The 26135-nt window shown below is 36.8% G+C and overlaps 1 protein-coding gene across 1 annotated transcript; it reads left to right on the forward strand.

Moving 5' to 3' along the window:
- LOC135696143 (TM2 domain-containing protein 2) lies at window positions 1–20700 on the forward strand. Its single transcript, XM_065215425.2, has 5 exons — window positions 1–265; window positions 2273–2360; window positions 4179–4294; window positions 5686–10267; window positions 19100–20700. Exons 1-4 carry the CDS (start codon window positions 96–98, stop codon window positions 5897–5899), a joined length of 588 nt encoding a protein of 195 aa, XP_065071497.1. The 5' UTR covers window positions 1–95; the 3' UTR covers window positions 5900–10267; window positions 19100–20700.
- Window positions 20701–26135: the final 5435 nt, after the last annotated feature.

Below are 26135 nucleotides of genomic sequence, written 5' to 3' on the forward strand. Positions count from 1 at the left end.
ATAGAGTAGCTGAGAAGGAGCAATCGGCAACTTCAATGTTTGGAATGGCGGCGAAAAGGAAATTCGCTGTTATACTAGGATAGCACTCCACCAGAATGCTGCCACGTGAATGTAGTGTACTTTATTCAATAATCGCCTACTCGTTAATGTTTCTTGATAAGACTGAAGGGACATGTGAGCAAGGATCAAACTGCCAGAGTTGCTTTAATGAAACCTGTGGCAGGGCCTATGAACCACACAGTCCACTTGTGTTATGTTCTCACTTGTAAGTAATTTGCTTCTTTTTTCACCCTACAATATCGGATTATAGAATTTAGCATCAGTTGAATTATAGTCAGTTTCGCTGTTCTCTTACACTTCCTTTAAGTAACATTTAAATAGGTTACACAAAGTACCAAAATGGCTGACAATTGACAGACAACCTCAAAATATTTTTTCAACATAAAATTGATTAATTACAATATACCGGTTAACATACTTATACTAAATATACAATATCCAAGTTAATTTGTCTAAATAACAATGAATGGTCAACCGCAATATTTTATAATTCAGCAATGAAAATTAAACAATTTTAGGCTGATGGACACATGGAAAGAACTTTGGGCAAGCTATCGAGCCATGTATCCAAATAGACATCCTAGATACAATGTACAGTCAAAGACAACTCGGGTGATTTGTGTAAAATATCCCAAAAACGCCCTCATCTTATCAATTGTATCACTGGACCCTCTATATATCTCAGTTTGATCGAGTATCCATCAAGTTTAATATCCATTGAAACAGGCATCGAGAAACTTAACTGAGGTACACTGCATCCAAAATGTGCTTTATGAAATTTTTTCATTTGCATACATTCTTTTCTAGCAATTTAAGAGAAAAAATGACAGTGTCTACCTTGGCTCTGTTGTGGTTATTCATCTTTTTTTATTATTGAATATTGGTACTTGCAAAAACACAAAATAGTTTTGGATACCTTTTGTATGTCATCTGCTGGTAATATAAAAAACCCATAAACACCTTATAAGTTCAGGAATCATTAGCAGTAAATCATAAATTGATCACTGCCTAGCAGGAATTAATTTATTGTGCTTACAGGCATGCTTCTGACATGCTTCTGACATGCTTCAGACATGCAATGTGCTATCTGCTACCCCCTCTGTATGTGTCTATTTTATTCTGTTCTGTTTCTTTCTCCAAAATATGAAGAGAGCGAAGGTCATCAAAAGTTTAGAATTCAAGCTGCATGAATTGTTGAGGCTGCCATATTGTTATTCTGAACCTTCATACATTATAAGTATTATTCATTAGAGCTCGCCTAACAAAACAAGGCAAGAGGTTTACAGCTCATGTGGCAAAAACAATCAAAAAGGTCTTGTAAAGTATCTAGTACATCAAGTCCTATCAAAAAATCTATTTAAAAATTTTTTTTTGCAGGCTGGACAAGCTCTTTATCTAGCTAATCACTTCGGACTATGCCAGAAATAAAGTTTCAGTTTTACAACTTGCATAGCTATAAGGTTATACTGCGATACTCAACAGTAGCTTGGGTACAAGTAACAATGTCGAAAAATAGCTTTTTGTGATGTTTTAAAGCTGGAGCTGAATCTCATTCTATCCAGCATGCCAAGTTACGCCATGAAACAATGTTTCAGTTGTACAACTTGCAAAGTTAAAATGTTATAGTGTGACACCCAATTGAGGGCAAGTACCCCAGTCGAAAATAGCTTTTAGGGGTGTTATCAAAGCCTGATATGCATTTTGTCTTTTCAGCATATCAAATTGTGTACTTGTATCAAACTCCATGTTTGTATTGTAAAATACACAATTCCACAGCTATGCGGTTGTACTTTTACTTAACTTCAAAGAAGTACGTTCTTGAACAGCAAAACATTTTAACTACCATAACGTTTTGCTTATAGGTCAGATAACATTGATGTTTCAGTATTTTTTACTCAGTTTCCAAGATCTTTCTGATGAAATCATCAGATTTGAAAAATTGGAAACTCACAATTTTTCTAAATGTGCCGAATTTTTTATGCTTCCAGGAACATGACTTCCAGTCATTTGCTGTAATGTTCCCAAGTGATCAGTGGCCTTTACTTTTATGATCTAAGCTTTAAAAATTGGTTAATGCAGTTCCCTGTTTATTATGTGTTACCAGTTGCTGTAGATGGAATTTGGGACTTCATTATCACATCTGCCACATCTGAACATCAATTTAGATCAATTCCTTTCTTGCTTTTATATAAAATAGAGATTGTTTTTTAAGGCCCAGAGAATTTATGTCATGTGATCCACCTCTTGATCTTGGCAAGAATGAAACCAGAAGAAATATTCTTGGATATGGTTGCACAAAGGTAACTTTTGGTGAATTTATCATTTTGGTGTGGGCTTCATAATTTCGTCTAAGAATGTTTAAAAAGATTTAAGAAAATCAATTTTTAATTATTGATAAATTCCTTGTGAGCAGAACTGGTACACTTCATAAATATTTAAATAAGAAATATTTTTATCCATGACTTGTCCTTATCTCCCTTTGCTGACTCTTTTTTATCTCTTCCCTTCAGCGTTTTTCAGGCATCAGAGGGCTCTCCCTGTTGAATTAAGCAAAAAATGGTAAAAGTATAAGAAATTTATTTAGAAAATCTGCACAGTAAGCGCATTTCCACTTTGTTGGGCCAAAAATCCTTCCCATCAAAATGCATTCTAGTCGAGCAGATTTTACCAATGACAAACATGACAAGAATGACAAGCAAAGAGGATCTGAAATGACTAGAGGGACTTGCAAAGTCTACAACCATACCAAAATGAAACTCTTTATTGGATGAACGTGTAAAAAACAAGAGAGAACATTGATTAACAATATACACAATCCTAGAGGAATTGACACACAGGAGGTTAGAAAAGCTTTTTTGGGCAACCTTTTAAGATCAATAAAAATAAAAAAATTTACGCAGGGGTATCCTAACTAGATCAGGGGGTTTGAGAAAAATTTTAAAAATCAATAGGCAGGGGTAAGGGTGTTTACTAGTTACCTAACAGTAAAGAATACTTTGCTGATGTTGCCCCATTATCATTATCTTTAACAAATAAAGCTTCTAGCATTGGAAGCAATGGTTTCCATGGTATTAGGGGTCATTATATAAAGTTAATTTTCTGAGTACCCAATATGAGTGTTTTCCTGTGCATAAAGGGGGTTTTTGATTGTGCACGGATTCCTTTTGCACTGCTTATTATTGACAAATTTGGTTGCATTGTGCTGAAATCTTCGTTCTCCAGTTTGGAGAAATCATTGTAAAATATAACTCCTTGGAAGTTTAACGCTTTTAATAAAGTATAGAGGAATGCGCTGACGAAGGAACAGAGGGCAATTCTAGATATACCTTTCTGTAAATGCCAATTAAAGTCAAAGTTGGGGAGCAGGTAGGAGGGAAGGTAGAAACAACATCGGAGTCCCAATGAATGTTCGTGTTATGTCATATCCACATTTTATTTGACAATTTCATTAGCGGAGCACCCGCAGAAAGTTATTGGAACAAAATTGACACAGACTTCATAATTAGGCTAGAACTTCAAAATGTGAAAGTGTATGCTTCCTGGTTGATCGAAAATGAAACCTCACTTTCAAGATGTAGTAAAAATCAAAAGAGTTCAAACGTTGTAACTGTAACGGTAGGCTCTAAACATTTGTGTTGTGGCATTATTTTGTAATATTTCATTCATTGCAAAGTATTTTTTAATTGACAATTAGTGATTCCTTCTGTTGGTTTATAGCCACTTTTGTTAAAACATGTTCCACTTTATTCTTTCAATAATTAGAGAGATTTATTGGGGATACAGATGCTAACGTTTTGCATTTGTTTCTGTGGAAGTAGGAATACTGAAAGGGTGTAGCGTGTGACAATCATGACAGGTTCTCTTATGCAATTTTTTATTTTATATGTATAAGATGTTCGCATCTATTTTAATCAAGACAATTTAGTTTTAATGGTTCGTCTTAATCGCTATCATATAGCGTCTTCATATTGAAAGCATTTATTATCATGATGTTTTCTAACTCTGTTAGAGCTGTACTTTTGTTTTGCTGCGTCGTGTATTGCAGTTCAGATTCAACATGGTTGTGCTCTTCTGCACCTGACACATTTGCCCTAACTCGGTAAGTTTCTCGTTTATAGTTTGGTGGATCGAGGTACGAGCAAGTCCAACAAACACCAGTATTGTGTACAGCCTTTAGGGAAATAGAGTGCTTCGGAAACAGAACATTTCTTTCTGGAATGCACCCGTGTTTAAAGTATGTATTACTTTTAATATTCTTGATTTTCAGTACCTTTATTGTTTTTGAAAATTTTGAAATTACTGCATGTTTTGGTCAAGTTTTTTTTATAGAGGAAGGCAAGTGTATGCCTAGAATAAGATCTTTTAACAAGCAAGTCATTTTTTATGCAATTGCAAATTTTTGTTGTATGTACTTCAATGATTGAGCAGATGGCATATTATTAGGTTCAGCAATCCTTAAGACCTCACAAAGCTTCAATTACTGTATAAATACGAACTCGTGTGTCCTTTTGATTTAGCATATTTCCTACTGCGGTGAAATATAATTAGATGGTCTTTCAAATGTTCGGCACTCTGCCTATAATGGCTTGCTGACTGTTTTGAATTCTTATTCTGATCGAATCAAGCTCATAATGACCACCTTACTTCATTTCACAACGCATACGACATAATATCTATTGTTTTCCGACATAATAGCTATTCTTTTAGATTATGGAAAAAAATTTCCTAAATTCTCAAAATAGAGTTTTTGACGTCATCACTTGATAACTCTATATCTGAGAAGACCGGCAGTAAGATTAGTCGGTGTAAAATTGTTTTCGCTGAATTGCGCTTCATCTATTTTGCCATATATATCTTTTTGTTCGTTAATTTTTTCCTAACCTGACAAATTTAGCAGCTTTTTGAATAGATAGGCTACTTATAGCAATAAAGTTGAGAGTACAGAGCGATGTCACAAGAGAACACGCCAAAAAGGTGTACTTTTGCATACCATTGATGTTACTAACACTTAAGTTCACTATAAAAGGCAGTCCTTATAGAAAAATATAGTACGTCAAGCTATTTTAACTACTCAACCATAAGTGTGCAAAATACCTATTTGTGTACTAATAAGTAGTAACGTTATCATTGCAAAAAAACCATAAGCGACTGCATAAAGCTTGAAAGAGCATTGAATGTTTTAGAAATCTCTACGTATACCACTCATCATTTGCATGATAATAGCAAAGCAATGTTTAAGAAAACAGTTAAAATTGATTTGAAAAACTGTATAAATGACGTTGACTTGACTAAGACAATTCAGGGTCTCATGTTTCACAGTAAGGGGGATAACTCTCTTTTGTCTATCTTCCTTGAGCTCTGTTTCTTAAATCTTCTACTCTATTTATTAAAAGATATTTTCTAATAAGGTTGTAGGCGATGGTAGAGTTCACGTAGAGTAGAGTTCTAATTTCTTGTTCATATTTCATATTCATTTTTCATTTGATAGTTTTCAAACTGGAGTATGAATTTGTTGTTAGCCTAAGTAGTTCGAGATTGAGAATTTAATGGGCTGCGATTGTAGGGTTGCTTGAAATCGGAGAAATGTAAAATCGAAGCATGAATGACTATTTATTTTTGTTTTAGGTACTCAGGACATTATTTTGTAACGACTCTACTCTATTCGATTCTTCTTGGATTCCTCGGCGTGGATAGGTTCTGCCTAGGGCATACTGGATCGGCAGTTGGTAAACTTTTGACGCTGGGAGGCCTTGGAGTTTGGTGGTTTGTTGATATAATATTGTTGGTTTTGGGACAGCTAAATCCGGACGACGGGAGCAGCTGGAATCAATACTATTAGCATGTAAAAAGCAGTATATGATTAGTAATCTCGGTGCAGCATCCAGTTGTGAAAATTAATCTTTTTGAGTGGTGGGAGAAGTTAAGTAAAGTTTTACGGTCGAGCAGCCTTTTCGCTTCTATTTCCTAGCAAGAATATGCAATTTTCGTGATACATAATTTGAACCACTTGAATCATCTTTAAAAATTTCTGTCCTGTCCAACAAAATGGTGGCATAAAATTGGGCTTAAAATGCATAAATGCTCAAAGAAAATCAGTGATTCCACAAATTTGTTTTAGCAATTGTTATTAATCTGTAAATAGGCCTAAAAATGAAGGATGCTTGCAATAACGGTGTCAAGTTCCTTTATACTCATACTTACATTTTAATGCAGCTTTGCTCATGAAGAGAATCTTTTTCACAGTTACGTCTGCTTAAAAGAGTTATTAGATATTTTGCGGCCGTACCTGAAAAAATATTATAGTGATCTCCAAGTTTGAAGTATAGTTTACATTGTCAAGATACAGGTCATGAAGATTGCATTATACAATGTGGGTGTATTCATTTGTCACTTTAGGTCGACACACATTTTAATATTGTAATCAGTAGCAGTTGCATCCTGGTTATGATTCCTTGTTTTGTTGTGATTGGTTCATATAATCATCGAAAATTGACTCTAATGTATCAAAAGCTTCAGGTTAGATAAATTAAATAAATTTCTTTGGGAAATTTGTAAAGTTGTCATGGACTAATGTTTTTATGGTTCTTTTGATCTGCGTTTGTCATATTATCGACAACTGCAAGGGATGAGGAGTATTTTTCTAGAAAAATCAATGCGTCAAAGTTGTTTTTGATTAGAACGCATGTTATCACACAGAAAGTGTAATAACATCGGTGATTGCGATGATAGCGGCCCACCGCAAGAAGGGGTGCGGGGGTAATACTTTGTACCCAGCGGCGTAGCGGAGTAGTTTGGGCCCTAAGCCGGGACGGATCTAGCGGGGGGGGGGGGGTTGTAGGGGGTGCGACACCCCCCAATATTTCTGTGTCTTTCGGTAAACATTGTCTCATTCGGTAAAAATCATTTCTTGGTAGTCAGTACTAACAAAGTAACACCAAGATTTTACTTTATTTTTTTCTTATCAGCATTTACCTTCTTGTCAGTAGCGTAGCGGGGGGGAGGAATATTCTGAAATGTATTTTAAGCTAATTTCAAGGGCGTCGCCGCAAAAATTTTATATAGGGGAGACCCTCTTTTATATATCTACAGAATATTCAACACTTTCTGCTCGTTTTTGGATTTGTAAAGAAAAGTCTTTCACGTTCTTGAGACATTCCCAATAAAATAGAAACTAAAATGCTAAAGCAATCCAATCCTTGAAAAGACTGGATTCTGAAATGCTTCTCGTTGACATTGCTCCAAGGAGAACGGACTTGTTTTAAAACTTTTGAATACTGTTAACTATTTTTAGATATTTGATAACAACTTTGGAAAATCACTTTTTAAACGTAGTGCTTCCTTGCATTACACAATTCAGGATATAAATGTTAGTGGAATGGTGAAGGAAATAGACAGGTGTAGAATATGGTCAGCCACAAAACGCTACATATGACATTGTATAAAGGGAAATTGCCACGTAAAAATGCCATAGTTTTCCCAAACGCATTTCCAAGGGTCTTGTCAGCAAAAATGTTCTCCTCTTTGCCCCATCTATCTTCCAAGCCTGGCTATGCCACTGCTTTTTATTGTCTTTAAATTAAAGTTGAAACCAAATTTTAAAAATGGGCGTTTAACAGTGATTTAAAGGGTGTAGCATCAAAATTAGTGTCTAACACCCCCAATCATTGTTGCTTAAATCTGCCCCTGGCCCTTAGGGATACTTTGCGTCGCATTCTTCTCTATATTTCAAATCTCGCCTTCTCTTTGCTCGGCTCGTTCCTTTTCTAGCCACTTGATAACGAGTACATGCTCAAAACGTCGTGTTTTTAACAATCAAACTATTATATTTTCATTCTGGTACTAAATTTATTTGCTAACTATATTATTGTACGTGACTTTTCCCTTTCAAACTATTTCAAGACGGAATGTAATACAGAGTAGAAATTTGTTTAATTGTGATAAATGTTGTGTTTTGTTTGATTTTACAAAAAAATATTTATTAAGAATATTCTAGCTCAAAATCATCAAACTTTTATAAATGTTGTAAGAATATTTCTCAGGTATAGCTTGCCCATTTTTCAGCAGTTGCTTGTTTCGACATTTACATAAGAGAGAATCGCTACACTGACTTTTCCCCTTTTTTCCAAAAGCGCGTTTTCTATTCAAGAACGAGAGATGTTCTCCTGAAACCTTAGATTCGAAAAACTAAGAATAATTCAAGAATATATTTGGGTTAAAGGGAAATTTCGTAAGAAAATCGAGGCTGGACAAAATTTATAATATTGTTATAAAAAGAATGTAGTTATTGGTCCTCTTTCTGTTAAATTGTTGTCCTGGATTATAGGTCTTGAGCTGGGGTCTTACATAAACAACGGCCATCGACATTAGTTGACCTTAGCTTGACAACATGACATAATGGTTTAAGTTTGTTGCAATAACACAGATAAACTTACCGTAAATTCCCTTTTAAGCCCCCCTGGGGGCTTATTGTTTTTCAGCACGTTAAAGGAGGGTTATAAAAGAAGGGGGCTAAATTGGGAGAGGGGCCTTAACAAAACTTTTGTAATTTAAAATCATTTATAGTGGTTAACTAATTTTTTGCTATTTGCCATGTAAAAAAAACATCAAATCAGCCTTCTAAACGGGCTGTAATTTTGGTATAAGGCTGTCACATGGCCCCTGCTCAAATCACATTAAATCTTTGTCTTCGGATCCTTCGAGACTGGAAGAAACATGGTGCGAAGTTGGATTTTATTAGAAGTATTGAATGACCAATGAATAAAATGAAAACCTGCATTTTTTGCTAGGTTTACTTATTTTGGCATCAGTGAAAATTGGGGGGGGGGGGCTGCAAATTGAGAGGGGGCTTATTTAATTTTTCCTTCTGATTCAGTCACATCAGCTTGCTTAGATGCCAGTAATTTTAACCTCCTTATAGAAGCATATGTATGTATGTAGAAATTTGTCTGTTGATATTTCCGTAGCACAGTGCTTGGCAACCGTTTTCCTGGGATTGTCGGCACATCGTGATTTGGTTTCTAGCGCCACCCCCGACCCTCACTCAGTAGTATATTCATAATTCTAGTGTTATTAGATGCTTCTGGGGGTGCTTGGGGGTGTGTCGTTAGAAACTTGAGGGGGGCAGAAACTACCATTTTGCCAAAAGAGCTTATTTTATATGGGGGTGCCACGAATGCTCTCTCGTCTTCGGTTCCAAGATATGAATAACCAAAATTGTTCTAAGGTCTTTATAAGTGTTTTTTAGGTTTTTTAAAAGGTTATGCTCGGTTATTCAGAAAGTTAAGAAAGTTCAGGGCTGTATCTTTGAAGCCAAAGAATGTTGAAAATTTAGATAATAAAAATTTCAACAGAAGTTACCTTTCAAGAGTGAAATGTTTACTGCATTCCATCTTCTTCATCACTGTACATGCTCAATAACGTAAAACTCTTCGATTTACGTTTAGACAGTGTTAAGAACGTTTCAGGCTTAACATTAATTTTTTGCGTAAAAAACGTGTATCGCTAAAATAATTTAATTTCTTAACCACACAAAGATTAGAGAATGGCGATGCCAAGGGAAGAACAATTCCTGTCCCGCTGACCTTGGGTCTGAAAAGCAAAGCGTTTTGAAAGAGAAATCGTGTTTTTATCAGGATTAGTCTAATATTTAGCCACGATTAGGCCTGCAAACAAAAGGCTGCTTCCTTTTTATTCAAGAGATTTCAACTTGAAGTAAACCATGATTTCATGACAAAGATTGATTGATGGGAAATTATGAGAATAAGGGATGTTAGGAATCCTTGTTTGTTACCCAAACCTTAAGCAAGGTACATAAACCGAAATATGGGTCGGAAAGTTATCTCCTCTACGTTTTTTGTAGTCGTTTACGAATTGTTTTTGGTGTTTTGTTTGGTGTCAAAATTATGTTAAGGTCTGCATTGTTCTTATACAATCGCCATACACCTGCAAATGGGTTAACAATGAGGCAAAGCGTGGTTACGAACATGACATCATGTCCGCCTTACGTTTCAGATTAATTATAGCGCATATTTGAAATCCGCGGTATGTTTTCATTTAGAACATTGTGAATTTCTCAGAGATGAACTAGGCTACAATCTATTGATCGACGAAATATCTCGTGGATGTGGTACTCAACCAAACTTGAATTGTAACGAGTAGTTCTGCACTGTTTGGATCAAGACTAGTTGGAAACAAACAATAAGAGCAGGTAATGTTTTATATTTGAATTGATTTGGCCAGGAGAAAACATTTTCGTGTTGTTTTCCCAGAAGAGCGCTGTTTACAACGTTTTCAAGGGCAAGTTTGAAAGGGACATCGCCATTTTCGATCAATTAGAACCAAAGAATATGTAAACAGCGACAAATACTTGACAAACTTATCTACCAAAACTTATTCTGACAAACTAAAAGTGCTCGCTTGGGGCTCGCTTTGATAACTGACAGGCTCTTACGATAGACAGACATTTTTTGCATTTGGAAACAAATATTGCAATGAATGCTTTATTCATTCAAATTTGGTATCAGATGCCAAAAATTTTGTAAACTTTGACTCTCACAAAAGTAATGGCGTGTTTTGCCTTCATGCCCAGGCAAGCCTATCCATGCTGCTATTTGACTTTTCATCGAATTTCGGCACGAAACTTTACCAGTGCTCGTAGTATTCAGTTTCTTTATTAGATTCCACGGATGAGACGGTCCGTTGTCTTATTTTGCAACAAAATTAATCATGTCTATATGTAAAGTTTTGTAACACAGTAAAAATGGTAACCGTTCATAATGCAATGAAAGCGTAACGGGGCAGAATTAACAAAATATGCAGGCCTAAATCACTAAGTGTAATTTTCAATATTTTTGCAGTTTTAAACAACTGAAACTTGTTTTCTCCGTATAAGATCTATAGTGCTAAATTTCCGTATAGGATCTATATACTTCGATTTCCCTTAGGGAATATTGTAATTTATTGCGAGGGGTGTTACAAAAAGCGTACAAATTTCGTGTTGAGAAATAGGATTTTTATGGAATTTTAGGAAGTTTTTCTCGAAAACATAATCATTTTTGCCAAGAGCACATAAGATTTTCGTGGGATTTATGCGATGCCTCTCGCTTTATTGCTCTTTCCCAAAATCTGTTCTGCTCTGGAAAACTGCCAGGCGGGATTTCTGGCTGTAAGAAACGATGATATCTTTCAACAAAAGATATCATCAGATTTTGAAGTCTTGGTAAAGGGGTCGCACAGATCTCCCGAAGGATTCTTGTATCGTTTCTCGTATGTTTGAGCACGTTTTTATATCAAGAGACGAGTCCTTGAAATTGCCAAATTAAAATAGCGCTAGGTTTTTCCACCTCTTTATAGATTTAATTTATTGTCTGTTTGTCTCTCTAACCACCATTTTATCTTTAACAAATTTGCACAAGGCTGGACTGTTCTTAATTTGTTCTTAAATTAAGAAGGTGTAAGCTCTAAGGAGGTGTTCAGGCCTCATTTGCCAACAAAGTGAGTGAGACAGCCTTAATTTGCTGACAAATTTGAATATTCACCGAAAAAGCGCCCACACATTGCTAAAAATCCTCGATTTTGAGAAAGAACGTCGTTCAAAATTGCATTTTGCAGAAGCTCAGCTTGTTCTTGATTTGTTCTTAACTTTTGACCAGTTTTGAGGCTCATGTTCTCATAAAATTGTTCTTATAAAAAAGAATGTAGTTACGAAATTGTATTAGAATTAGGTGTTTAGGTACTAGGAGATGAAACATGAACTACGTGTCTACATTGTAGATGACACATTAGATTTGAAAATGGCGTTATTTTCAGATAACGTTAGTCTAAACAAATGGTGTCATTCTAAACAAATGGAATCTTTCACAAAATCATTATCACTCTCAGGAGTGTAGATACGAATTTCAATGAGGCTAAAATTCGATTAGAGGAGGCACCACGCACGCAAGTTCCTCGACAATGGAGGTCAAGGCAAGTAAAAAGGTTTTTGCATTAATTCCTGTGTTTTTACATGGTCTCGTCATTCTAAAATTGTTTAAAGTATATCTTAAATTTTAATGCCCCTAAGTATATCTTAAATTTTTCTAATAATTCTAATTCACATTTTCTTAATTGATTCTTTTCCCAACCAAAATGTAAGCAAATTTGTGTCTCAATATTGTTATAAACTATGATTTCATAATGAAATAAATTGTGCAAAGAATCCGCCTATGGGGGCAGGGCCAATTTTTTCAAGCTCTTACGATTTTGAGTCTATTTCTGGCAAATGTCTTTCATATCTGACAATGTTTGAACCGAATCTAGCAGGTATTTCTAGGTAAAAGGGACACCTTAAGTAAAAAAAAGTTTGCAACCACTCCTATGCATAGCCTATTCTAAAAGAAATTAGCATTGGCCACAAGCCTTTGTTTATATGAAGAAGAGAACCATAGCCCATCGTTTTATGCAATGGAAAATTACTTGGGCTGCAGTGGCAATTGCTCCCTTGTTAGTATGTTAACAAAGGCCCTGTTACAATGTCCTTTACTCTAACTCTTGCTTATTTTTATACCAAGAGCCGATTGGTTCCCGCTCCCCCGATCTCAAGTGAAAGGTTCTTTAAAAACGTCCCCCCCCCCACTTTTCAATTATGGTTGTAACAAGGAGCACGTTCCCCCTACTTGCGGCGTACAGAGATGTTCCTATTTTAACTGCATTTGCCCCCCAACTTTTGAAATGCTTCCTACGTCTATGCACCCGTTTGAACTAATATCTTCCGCGGAACAAATTTTTGGCCAAGTCCTCCTTTTTTGCTAGCAATCCTTTTCGACGAATGTTTTTATCCGAGACATTGTCACGCCAAAATTGTTTACAGTTTCTGATGATTTTGGCGTTTGATGTCGCATTTTACAAGATTTGCATGATAACTTTTTTGTTTTTAGTACTTTGACAATGAAAAGGGCCAAGCTTTCGAGCTTTTAGCAAGACACTCAGTGGCGTCGCGACCGGGGGTATGGGGGGGGGGGGGGGGCTTTGTCACTCCCCCACCCAATAGGAAATTGCAGGTAAAATCCGCTCTGTTGAAGAGGGGGGGGGGGGCTTTGTCACTCCCCCACCCAATAGGAAATTGCAGGTAAAATCCGCTCTGTTGAAGAAACGTTTTTGGGAGCTCAGAGACTTCATGTCTTAAAATTAAAAACAAATCAAGCAAAGGTGTGATATTCCTTGGTATAGACTAAGCGTTAATGATTTGAAGATTTCCAAAAATATCCAGGCCCCCTTTGGGTAAAAATGCGCATTGTGTCCAGTTTCTCGGTAGAAGTGTCAACTGAAGTTCACAATGAGCTCCAGATTTTTTTACATTAAAAAGAAATGCTAAGATGGGAAGATTGATCTAAATTGGCAGCAGGGGCGAAAATGCTGGGGGTATGGTTGGGGGGAGCTGCACCCCCCAATCTTTAAAATAGCAGATTTTGTCGGGCAAATTTATGGCTACCAGCATATCGGTCGGGCAAATAAGGAAATTTTGTTTAGGTCGCACTTTTTTTGCTACTTTTTGCCTCAGCGTGGTCTTTTAATTGATGGTCTTTTCCCCTATTTTTTTACAATCTCCGCCCAGTTGGGAAAACAAAATAGAAACGAGACAAGCAACAGCAACATATATACATTTCTGTTTTTCGTCTCGAGCTCGACGTGCACATGTTTATCTTCGCCTCGAGATGCATAAGTAGAGTCTGAAGTATTGATCAATAGCGAAAGTATAGACGGAAAGTAAAGTGTGTTTGATGCAAGAAGAAAATTAACATAGGGCAACGCCACTTTTTGCAAAAAAGCGAGCTCTATTCAGAATATTTTGTTTATGATTGCTAAATTTTCCCTTGACCCGCCCCCCCTTTCCATCCTGCTTCGGAGTCCATGGAACAATGACAATTTTAGAAGCATCATAAATCAAAGCATGGAGGATATGCCATCTCAGAATACGTTGTTGAAAAAAATAAACAGTGCTTTCTTTTCCAAATGTATGAAAATTTCATCATACATTCATAGGGTGTTATGTCCCGAAATTCTCTTAACGTTTTACACTTGCGGTCTGAAAGTATTGCACCCTTCGCCAAAAAGTGGTCGTACAGCTGCCAAAGTTGATAAAATAAAAAAATTCAAATGGCTGTAAGAAATAACAGAAAGTTTTAAGCCTACAGTTCAAGCGGGAAATAATAGAAAAGTTATCAAGGAATTGTAATTAAGGTAGGAATTGCAAAAAACTCTCGAGTTTCTTCTATTTCTGAACATTATCCATGATTATGAAAACACGAAAATTGAGCTTTGATGATAGGTGTACCTGTAAAATATTTAAAAAAAACTCTTCTTTGCTTAAGGCAGGGGCGTAGCGTACGGGGGGGGGGGGGGGTGTTGGTGTACACCCTCAACTTTCAGAGAACTCGTCGGTAGAATTAAATTTATAATAAAATATTAATGTAACAAAATAATTTCTGTCGGTAAAATATGGTTTTGCATCTCTTACATCCCCCCAGCGAGAATGGCCACGCGACGCCACTGGGTTGAGGGTTCTTGTTATGGTGAATTCAGAGATACTGACTTTGTGCTTTGGTGTCTAAAATTTTTAACTTCCTTACGGAGCAACCGAAAGTTGAAAAACAATCTCAGAAAACATTGTAGTCTGCGTAGCTGTCTCTATATTCTGAAATTTCCAAGCTGTGTTTTGTTGTTCCACCGAGATAAAATTGAGACCCTACTTCAATCTCTTTTTGAAATTGCTCTCTTAATAGATAGATGATTCAGAAAGTAAAAAATATTTTTCTTTTATAGAAAAGACAGGCCTTACAAATGCTTGCTTTTCGCAAACAAATGTCTATAGCCAATACCAGAAAAACTAGAAGCATATTTTTTAACTGTAAACAAACAGCCTGAATCTAAAGGCCTAACATATTTGGTTAACCTCTCTCGTGGTCCCCGCTGACTTCAGCCCTTGAGGCGATGTGCCCTATAAATGAAGTTCATTCATGACACGCCCTTTCATCAAGCATGACACGCCCTTTCATCAAGCACGACAGACCCTTTCATCAAGCATGACACGCCCTTTCATCAAGCATGACACGCCCTTTCATCAAGCATGACACGCCCTTTCATCAAGCATGACACGCCCTTTCATCAAAATGACACGCCCTTTCGTCGGGCATCTAAGCTTCAAACCCCCTTAAAGTGCCTGTGACATAATTTTTTTTATTCTCTTAATTGAAACGTTGCACTGCTCTTATAGTAGATCTGAACTTTTTTTGAAATAAAAGCGTTTTGATATTGAAATTAAGCGAAATAGTGCGGCCTAGCCAAGTCGCTTTATCATCATTCGGAGTTCTCTTGTGACGTCATGGGAGGAACTCGTTATTGTAACAATGTAAGCGCTACCTTCGAAAATATCATCCTCGCTGCCACTACTTTCTCTGGAGATATCGCTCATCTTGGACCTGTTAGATTTCCCACATTGACTACGATACAAAAACTCGAAGGAGAAGGCGATCGGGTCCCTCCCGTGACGTCACTGTCTACTCATTCTGAAAACCAAGATGGCGAATTTTGGCGTAGAAGATCGCCAATAACTCCTTCATTTCTCACGAAACGTAAAAACTAACCTAAGAAATGAAAATAAGAGGCTTTTTTACATAAATATATATATATAAACCCAAAAGTACGAAAATCATGTCACAGGCACTTTAATAAAAATAGTGAAGTTTCGCCCTTGATTAACAGACAGTGCTGCTTGTTACGTAGCTTTAGAAGTAACGTGACAACATAATACTTTCCACGATGAAATTGTTCCAGTCGTTTTTATCTGCTGTTCAATTTGTTTGCAAAAACAAAAGAATTTAAATAGGTTTGTGTCACAACTATAGAATGTTAAGTAATTATTTTAATCAAGTAAATAGTCAACACCCCCCCCCCAAAAGGTTTGCCTTGCGACAACCCTGAAGACACTTGGCCACCAAAGTGTTGTAAAAGACCCCTTTAAAAACGCGCCAAGTCATGATTTTGCAGGCTGGCGTTAGTGTCGTCTAAGAATCTATATGCATTTATGCAGTTTTGATTTGCACACAACTCCTTTGAAATAGGCCTAGGTATTGGCCTTGGTATTGGCCTTGGTATTGGCCTGGTCACACTGTGCCTTGGTATTGCCCTTCTCCAGTGGTTGTCTCTCCACTGCTGTTTTGAAATTCATCTAGAGCTTCGGCAAGAACATGTGATATTTCACACAAACTTTTTGAGTATTTTTCATTCAAATGGCAGGGGGTATTTTCATTCAAAATGGAGAGATTAAACATGTTTAGCAATTAAAGCGTGGAATATTTATTTGAGTGATTGAATAAAGAGAGGTACCGAATAAGCCGTGTTTTCCATAACAAACAAAGTTTTAGAGCTTTTTTCGCAAATATCCGCGAATTTGTATGCCTAATGAAATTGAGAGTGGACATGATCCTAGTAATCGGAATAAAAGGATACAAATAATATTTGCGTTGTTTTTGCAAATAGTGCATTCTTTAAGCATTTATTATTTTGGTCAAGAAACAAGGCATGGGAATGATTCTCAGTAGTATGCAAGTAAAGTAGCGAAATGACTTGCATTGTGAGTGTTATTGTGTAATTGATTGAAACAGAAGCTAAAGTCAATCCTTTCATACAATCAATCGCTTGTCAAGAGCGCGATTTCAGATATCATACTAAAGGTACGTTGCGTAAAAGAATTGATTTTATGGTTTTTAGAATAGTAACATGGTTTCTGCCAGGGCTATTTAAACCCTGTTTAGGACCCTTCTATACAAAATATTGGAAAAGATTGACAATCGAAAGTGTTCTCGTCCTTTTGAGTGCCACTTAAAAGATTGACAATCGAAGGTGCCATACGAAATGAGCAAAGAAGTGATCTTTTTGGGCCAAGATCTAAAATGTTTCTATTCGATCTGCTTTTAGAAACACCAAGAGAACAAGATCACAACCAGGGTTAACAAAAGGTGGTGGCGATGGCGATGGCAACTTGGCCATAGGCATTGAGGTTCAGGGGGCCCTCGAGGTTTCCAGCTTGTGAAAGCAATTAGTAAGACATAAAGAAATTGTACATCTTTATACTGAATTTGTACTGTTTAAACGATTGCTAGAAAATGACTGCAAATAATATTCGAACTGGATTTTTAGCTAGTCTAAAGGGCATGGTCGCCAAAATTTTCCTGCGAGCGAAGCGAGCAAAGGGCTTCCTCTTTCGATTGTGTCACGAGGCCTGCGAACCTCTCGGCGGAACTGCTCTTAAAATTGACAATCGATAATGTTCTCGTATTGTAGTCAAGCTTTATGTAGCAGCCTCTTTTAACCTTTCTGAAATCCTTATTAAGGTGCCTCTTAAACAGGCTTTTAAACATTATAAAATGTTTTGTAAGGGTGCTCCTTTAAACAGGTGTCCTCCACTTTTGTAATGCTTCCTACGTCCCTGAATTCAAGACGTTTTATTCAAGACGTTTTTTGAATCAAGAAGTTTTCATGCAGCACGGTATTCCTATTCGACATTTTTAATGTACCGACTGGCTGGAAATTTGTTCCAGTGGGTCCATTTGCTTGTCCTTGTGGGCCCTTTTGAATTCCCACTAGTTGAAGTCCTTAAAAAATATCCTGAAGACTTGACTTGAATTTGGTAAGCAGTGCTAGAATGCACATGAACTTTTATGAGCCAATAATAAATGCTTTTTAAAGATTCTGAGCGATTTGAGCTTCTTATGATATTCTTATGGGAACCCTGGTGCAATCTTAAAATTCAAAAGCTAGTTTTTGAGCCTTTTTGAAGTCGAATTGTCTCTCTTCAGAAGTAACAATAATGGAATGAGATGATTTCTTTTGCTCTCAAGACATTTTGCCAAGATCTCAAGATTTAGCCAAATATTGATCTCAGTTCCAAACGAAAAAAGCACTCGCCAACTTTAAAAATATTCAAGCAAAAATCTCAGAATTTTCATTGTTCAATTGTACTTGTGACTTGTGACTTTGTTCTTGTGTACAAGGAATATGTACGTTAAAATGAGTTAGCGTGGTAATTTAAATTAGTTGGCTTTATTTAGCTTCAATATAGATACAGATTGTACCAACTTTCAATAAAGAAAGAAAGAAAAACAGAATGTTCAGAGGAGTTATATCCAACAGATATATCAAGCCATGTAGATTGTCATCAGAACAAATTTTTGTTTTAATGTAAGGTAGGGTTGGGTTCAGCCTCCCTTGGTGGTTAATGTTGGAGTGAAAGGAATTTCGAGAATGAAGTTTGACTGCAGTCCTGGTTGAAATGAATTTTTATGGGTGTTGCCCCCATTTCTGAGATTCTTTAGGGCGTAAAAACGCAAAATTTTCAAGGGCTTCGCCCCCAGACCACTGACTCTATCTCCCTTAACAGCTTCTTTACCTGCAACCAGGCTTCGTCGGTGGCTAAACGACGATTCCCGATCTGTTTCAGCAAACTTTGATACCCCCAAGGTGCCCTTTCTGCAGTTCCTGCCCCCGTCTTATCACGAAGCTTCCGGCGCCTCTGCTCCCACCTGCATTTGCAAAACAAAGGTTATCTCAAAGTCGATTGAATAGTTTTATTACACATTATCAATTACCTGTCATCCGCCAAAGTGCATTAATTCAGAATTTCCTGAGACGCGTTTATCTACTCTAATACTAGAAGCGTAAATATTATTATATTTGTCATTGTGTGCAACGGTCAATCATTTTGTAAGACCAGCTCTGCATTTTCTGAATATGAATTTTTAATGAAAGTTTTCTACCAAAGACGGAGTAAAGTGTTTTAAATGTGGAACATGTGATTAAAATGCCTTTAGTCTTACTGGTAAAAGTAAAAGAAAATAAAATAAATTTGGAAGGTTTGAAAGGAAGCACCAGTTGTTGCTGTGAGATGCTAGATTATATCTCGTTGCATGTCACCCCTTATTCATCAATTATTCATTTGATGGTTAGGCAAATTTTAATTAATGCGATTTCCTAATGTTCCTAAAATTATATTTTACCATTCCAGCATGCCGTGCCAGATGTGAATGAAGGCGATAGACTTTGCATGGTTAGCGAATCTTCAACAATGTGAGTTCTCGGCAGGACCAAACGCGATCTGGACATGCCCGTTCGAAGGCTCAAATGTATCTAAAGGTCACTTTCGGACACTGTATAAGCGCATAGATTGTTGACTTAGCGAATAAAGAAGTTCAGCTGTGGTTGTTTGCGGATTTAGAGTTTCAGCAAGATCTAGTCATATTAAAATACCTATCAATTAGGAAGTACTTTTGCCTGTGAAAAGCTGAAGAAATGTCATAAACTATGGGTCTAAAGTTTCGACAAGTTCGCAAATTTTATTTTACTCTAATTTTTCTGTTTATAGCTGCCTTTTTATTGATGGCTAAATTTTCTAAACGCTATTCTTGCAAAAATCGGCTCAGTGAAAACTGCGCTGAAGAAGTAACAGAGCAGCGGCTTGACGAAGCTAATCACAACGACGCCCGACGTGAAGTGCAACAGTTGATCCAAGGAGGTCAGACATTAGAAGGAATCAAGACTGGCCCTAACGTTCCAAAGGCTTCAAATCGCTTTAGGAGAATGGAAAGCGACTCAGTCCCTTACCGGGAGATTCCAGATCATCATATCCTACCAGGGGAAAAAATAAAGCCTTTTACTACGGCGAAAAGAGTTATAACTCTTTCCAAAGAAGTACGAAACTTTGAAGTAAAAAGCATGTTCATACAAATCAAAGAAGCAGACAGTCCGAAATTTGGAGATTTTAGATGCAGTGCTACTATAGTTCCTGACTGTTGTGCATTTACTGTAAGTGATACGAACGAAGCCAAGCGAATTTGTGAGGCTTTCGGAGTTTTCTGCAAAGGATTTGTTATGAGTACTATTAGTTCAAAGGCCGACTCTTTTGAATATGTTATGTATTTGAAAAAAGACCTGAACGGAACAATGGCAAATTTTCTGACTGACTTTTTTATTAAAGTTGACTTTTTAGATGAGCTAAAATGGAATAATAAAAGGTAGCAATGTGAATTTATGGTTGAAAAATTTATGATTAAGGTAAGCCTCTCGAAAATAATTTAAAGAAAATAATATCGTCGTTACCTTGCATTGGTAATTTCGGTAACTTCTTTAAAAGTATACATTAGAGATATCAGGATAATTCATAATGTTGCCAATTACTTGATGAAAACATCGACAAAAGTTTCCCTTGGTTTAGCGCCTGAAGGTCGCCGCCTTAAATTTAATTAATTAAAAATTATGTTCTAGTTTGCGTCGTATGGCTGGAAATCACCTGCAACAATTATTGTTGTTTCATCTTTTGAGGAGTTGCTCATTTTAGATTATGCGATCTTTAATGCCATTTTATTATACAACTGTAGATAAAAGGACAATTCTTGCAATTTTGAAATTAAAGTACTTTCCTCCGAACCCCTAAAAACCAAGTTATTTCTTGTAGACTAAAATTCAGTTTCTAGCTGTAGTCTTGCAATTTTTGAAAGGAAATGTTTTATTATTTGAAAGTGCCGAGAAGGTTTTAATACCTTTTGCGATCGTTTTTTGAAATAATGCATTTAAATTATTATTATTATTACCACAATATCTGGGCTTCAATTACTGTTGTATCTTTACTTGCTAAAGGTCTCATACTAAACTTTGTTATCATACTAAAAATTGATAATAACTTTAGAAAGACAAGGCCTATAGTTATTCTGCATAGCTTGTTGCACATGCAGTTTTTCAATTTGAAGGCAGCATTACATGTAATTATCAGCAGGTAACAGAAGGTTCATGTTGAACCGCTGTGGCACTCTACAAATCACGATCTTGTGCCGTCCAGCAAATTTCAGCAAAACCCTTTTGTAAAGGGTTTTCTCAAAATGTGCCGAACAAAAGCCGTCTTCCTATTGTTTATTGATGCCAGCAGTCTGGTTTGTCTGGTTCTACAATTCATTTTGTTTAAAACCCATTCATTCTTCTTTTCAGTCCAGCTAATTCTTAAAAGTCTACGGTAACATCAAAACTATTCATCTACGGTAACATGAAAACTCAAAATTACTCATCATCTTTTTACCAGCCTCTTTTTTAACCCAGCATTCTGAGCTATACTAACTACCGAGGAGGTTAAAATTCTTTGTATATTTTTCTCTGTTTTTCCAAATGTTGGTAAATGATATCATAGCACTTTTTGAGAAATGCAATCTGCGTTTAATTTCTCTTGAATCATCATGGCCCTTTGTCAACAAGTATCCTAAGTAGATAAAATCACTCACAATTTCCATTTTCATTGTTTAAAAATAGTTGTTCACTTTGCTTGTGTTCACTGTAAGTCCGAAACGATTACTTTCTACATTTAATTTGTTCACCATATCTTGGGGCTCTTCTATAGTGCCAGCAATGATTACAAAATCGTCTGCGTATCCGAAGTTGGTAACGGTTTTTGCACCAACTTTCATGCTGCCATTAAAATCTCCCAAGGCGTCTATCGTTATCTGTCTAGAGTAAATGGTGAATAAGTAAGTAAGGTGATGGGATGCAGCCTTGTCTCTCTCCTTGCTCAACATCGAACCAGTCAGTAAGGCCGTGTAAGGTTCTGACTGCTGCTTTCTGGTCGCTTAATTTTTTTATCAGTGCAACAATACGAGTTGAGAGACCCATCTTAATCATGGTACTCCAAAGGGTATCATGTGAGACCATATCAAACGCTTTATTGTAGTCAATAAGACAGAGTTATACCATTGTTGAATTCTCTGTTTTTCTCAATGACCATTTTTAGGATTAGTGTTTGATTTCTTGTGCCTCTTTCTTCTCTAAAACCTTGTGTCTCTTCCTTCTTCGACATGGGCTTAAAATGGGTAGTAATATCTTCTCCATTAAAAGTGTGTCGACAAGGTCAAGTAAGTGAAAATGAGCAAAAAATATATTCAAAACAGTACTAAAAGTTTCGAATTTCCGGCACTCGACCAGCCGACCCCCCTCCCTTCCATGCCACTCTGCCTTTCGGTAAGCCATTGAATGTGCCTCTTGCTGGACTTTTTTTCATTGATTCAGTGAAGCAAATAAAATGTCATCTGCAGTAGACATTTCTCATATGGCAAGCTCAGAGACAATGATGTCCGCCCTCTGATGGTGTAAAACCACTTAAAAAGGGGGTTTTACAAATGTGAGTTCGTTGGTCGTTCGCAGAAACGTACACGATAAATACGGCAAAAACTGTTAACCAATTCTCTATACACTTCTTCTAATTCATTAGTTCACGGCAAACGACTAAAAATATCTTACTCGGCTAACGGCGACAATGTAACGGCAAAGACAATTCTGCAAGCTAGCGACAAGGTACACGGAGTTCGACAATCTTACGGCAAGACTGAACCTAACTATAAAGCCACCCCTTATATACCCTAAGAATAATACAATTTACAGAAGCTGCAATTGCAGCGCAATGATGCAATTGTCATGTGATGTCCTGCAATGAATGGGAACCCTGTGTTCTAACAATGGTCCACTTTGTTGCAAAATACTACGTACTTGGTCTATTGTTGCATAGCAATTTCGGTATAGGGCGTCTTGATATTTACCGTAAATTCCCTTTTTAGCCCCCGGGAGGCTTATTGTTTTTCAGCACTTTAAAGGGGGGCTAAATTGAGAAAAGGGGCCTAATAAATATTTTGTAATAAAGGACCATTTTTAGTGGTAAACTAATTTTTTTGCGAAATAAAAAACATAAAATCAGCCTTGAATAATATTGTCATCTTCATCGTCATCAATTATTTATTCTATTTATTCTAAATGTTTCTTTTTAGTATATTTAGTATATCTAAAAGTATATTTATTCTATTTATTCTATTTAAACTTATTTATTCTAAAATATCTTCTTGGGCAATGTCGCCTTCTGAAATCGAGCATTCAAAAAGGTCAACTTCATTCCTCGGAGTAATGTATATTAAATCTTTGTCTTCGAATCTGCCGTGACTGGAAGAGACATGGTGTGATTTGATGCGAAGTATTGAACGATCAATGAACAAAATATCTGTTTTTTTGTCAAGTTTACTTATTTCGGCATCAGTTAAATTTTTTTTGGGGGGGGGGGCTAAATTGAGAGGGGAGGCTAGTTAAACTTTTCCTAATGAAAAGGGAGGCTAATAAGAGAGGGGGGCTTAATTGAGAGGGGGGCTTAAAAGAGAATTTACGGTGATCACTTCGAATTAACCTTTGCTCGCGCAGATACCCTGAAAATGAGATTAACAGCCTGGAACATTCCAAATTCTGGGAAACTCCACCCTGACTTTTCTGTCGAGTTACTGAGCGGGGGCCGGTCATCAAGGGTCTGAATCACAGAATATAAAACTTTTAAAGGAAAATACATATGGTAGAAATAGCGCTATCATCAATATCAACAAAATCAATCAATTAATCAATATACAATATCTTAACTATGCTCAAGCTTGGTCGAAATAGAATGGATCCATCAAGATAATTCGAAAAGCAAATAATCAAAACATGTTCAAAGCCTGGTTTGCAATTTCTACAATGATCTGCAATCTTATGTGCCCCGAGAAGCAATGGGCCTCATTTCGATAATTTGCGCACCAATTGTAATAACATATTTTGTGCGCCAAATTTGAAAAGCAGGCTGTAGAGATTGCAACAGCATTGAATAACCGTCCCGTTCTAGATACTACTCTTGCAAAAGCGATGCCAAATTATTGTGAACATCAAGAGAAAGTCAAATACCCTGTCCCGAAATTCTCAGCAAAAGAGGATACCCTTTTTACAGCGTATCTCGTCAGGCAAGTATGGGAGTACCCTCTTGTCCACTGTACCACTTAAAATAATTTGGGTTAGTGGGAACGCGACGCAAAAACGGATAACTTTTAACCCGTTTTTTGTTTTCATACGGGCTAGTGGAAAGGCTGCTTCAGTTTGGTAGCCTGTCTCTTTTCAGGAGTGAACATGGTGTAATGGACGTGTTTTCAATGGATGACTTTATTTCTGACTTTGCAGCTTTAAAAGCTGGAGAAAAATTGGTATTCTGCATGTTATTGCGCAAACTTATGTTTGGCCTTGTTGTAATTTAATTTCATCGCAATTTTTAATTGTCGTACATCTAAGGGCCTGATTACATGAGAGTTTTCATCTCCGGGGTTGAGTTTAAACCCACCTGGCCGAGTTGAAATTCCATCCCACCTCTCAATTTATTCCTTTGTTTATTCCAATTTTCGATAACATGGTAAAATCTCAACCCCGGGGATGAAATAACACCCGTGGTTGGAATTTTATCCCACCTTGAGCTGGTCGAGGTGAAACTCTTGAGCCGTTAATCCCTATTGTTTTCAATATGTGAATGCCCATGTAATCGCAATCTTGTTTCAACCCGGGGTCGAACAGCTTTTAGCGCATGCGTAAAGAGCATCTCCGCCTGAGCGCCATTTGTTTCAACAAAACAACATGGCTGCAAATTACGGACACGATTGTGAAGATACTTTTGAAACAAGTGAAATGGGTGTAGTTATTAATGACAAGAAAAACAGATTTCGCTGGAGCCAGGGAGACAAGGTTTTTAATCTTATAAAATGCCTAGGAAACTACAAGAGCGCTATGGAGTACAGAAATGTTGACTTTAATGCCGATAAAGTCAAGCAGTACGAGGCTGTTGCAGGCCATGTCAGAAATTTATTCTGACCAGCAAGATTTCTTTGGGCCAGTTTCATTGTCAGAAATGACTAGGGAAGATGCTGAAGACCAGAAGAAGAAAGCGGAGTGTGTTAAGAGGCAAAAAATGGAAAAAATTGATAAAAACAGGATACAGTCGTGTCCATGAAAAACTGAAAGAAATCCGCAAACAATTTTCCCATGCTGTAACAACAGGCTCGAGGAGTGGCAGTGGGAAGATTGCTCTTGAATTGTTTGACCAGTTGACATTGATTTGGGGAGGTAGTCCATCTACAAACCCTTTGTCTTTTGGAATATCCTCTGATCAAAAAGATAAAGACAGTGAAGAAAATGTTAACAAAGGCCCAACAAAAATCTTGGAGGAGAAGGGAGAAACTGAATTTGATCCTCTCTCATCAACATCATCAAGTGACAAGTTAACAGATGATTATTTAGCATCAGCTGACAGCCCAGTGAGAGCCCCCATTCAACCAATAGTTGGTAAAAAAAGGAAATACATTCAAAATCCTGTACCAAGACTCATAGATAAAAGCGAAAGCACATGGAACGCCAACTAAGTGCTGCCCAGCGGGATCAGTTACTACTAAACGAGTCAAAGAAGGATGCGCATTTCAAGCGGGACATGGCAGGAGCGATACGCCAGTCTAATGAGACTTTTGCAACGGCAATGCAGCAAATGAGCATGTCCATTATGCAGGTTGCACAAGGTATGTCAAAATCAATGGAAATGATGAGCAACGTCATATGCCAGCAAAACCAACAACAGCTGTACCAAAATCAACCCAGCTTTGAAAGAGAGTCATCATTCCAACAACATGGATATTTCCCTCAGACCCAGTCTCCTTCACAATTTTCAAGACCTGTACCAAAAACTAACAATTACAAGAACTTTCCAAGTGTCTATGATGTGTAGCGATAAAGTATTTACTCTGTTTATAGTGATGTTAATTTAAACTGTTTATCTCAGCTTTACATTGCTACATTGCGCCATGCTGACTCAGCCTCTCTCGTTTCTTAATCTAGAACTTTCCATCTCCATTACATCATCATTACATCATACCCACACATCCTTCGTCAGCAGATTTATTTTTAGAGTTAAAGTATAAATAATTGTAGATCAAGTTAGTAAGCTCTCTTGAATTGAAGCAAACAGAACTCGATTTTCTCTACGCGTCTTCTCAACACACCAACGGGTGAGATCGTTTAAATTTACTTTTTGTTAATAGTTCTCAACTGAAGATAAAGGTACGAACTATTAAAGATGAATGCTGTGATGCTTGAAATTTAAATTTGTTGGTTTATGGTTGTTTTTAAAACATTTTGCTGGCAACAACCATATGTATAAACACATTAATTTAACCATTACACAGTTAGGT

Source organism: Rhopilema esculentum, chromosome 14 (assembly GCF_057945365.1).
Source record: "Rhopilema esculentum isolate cy_ngs chromosome 14, ASM5794536v1, whole genome shotgun sequence".
NCBI classification, from domain to species: domain Eukaryota; kingdom Metazoa; phylum Cnidaria; class Scyphozoa; order Rhizostomeae; family Rhizostomatidae; genus Rhopilema; species Rhopilema esculentum.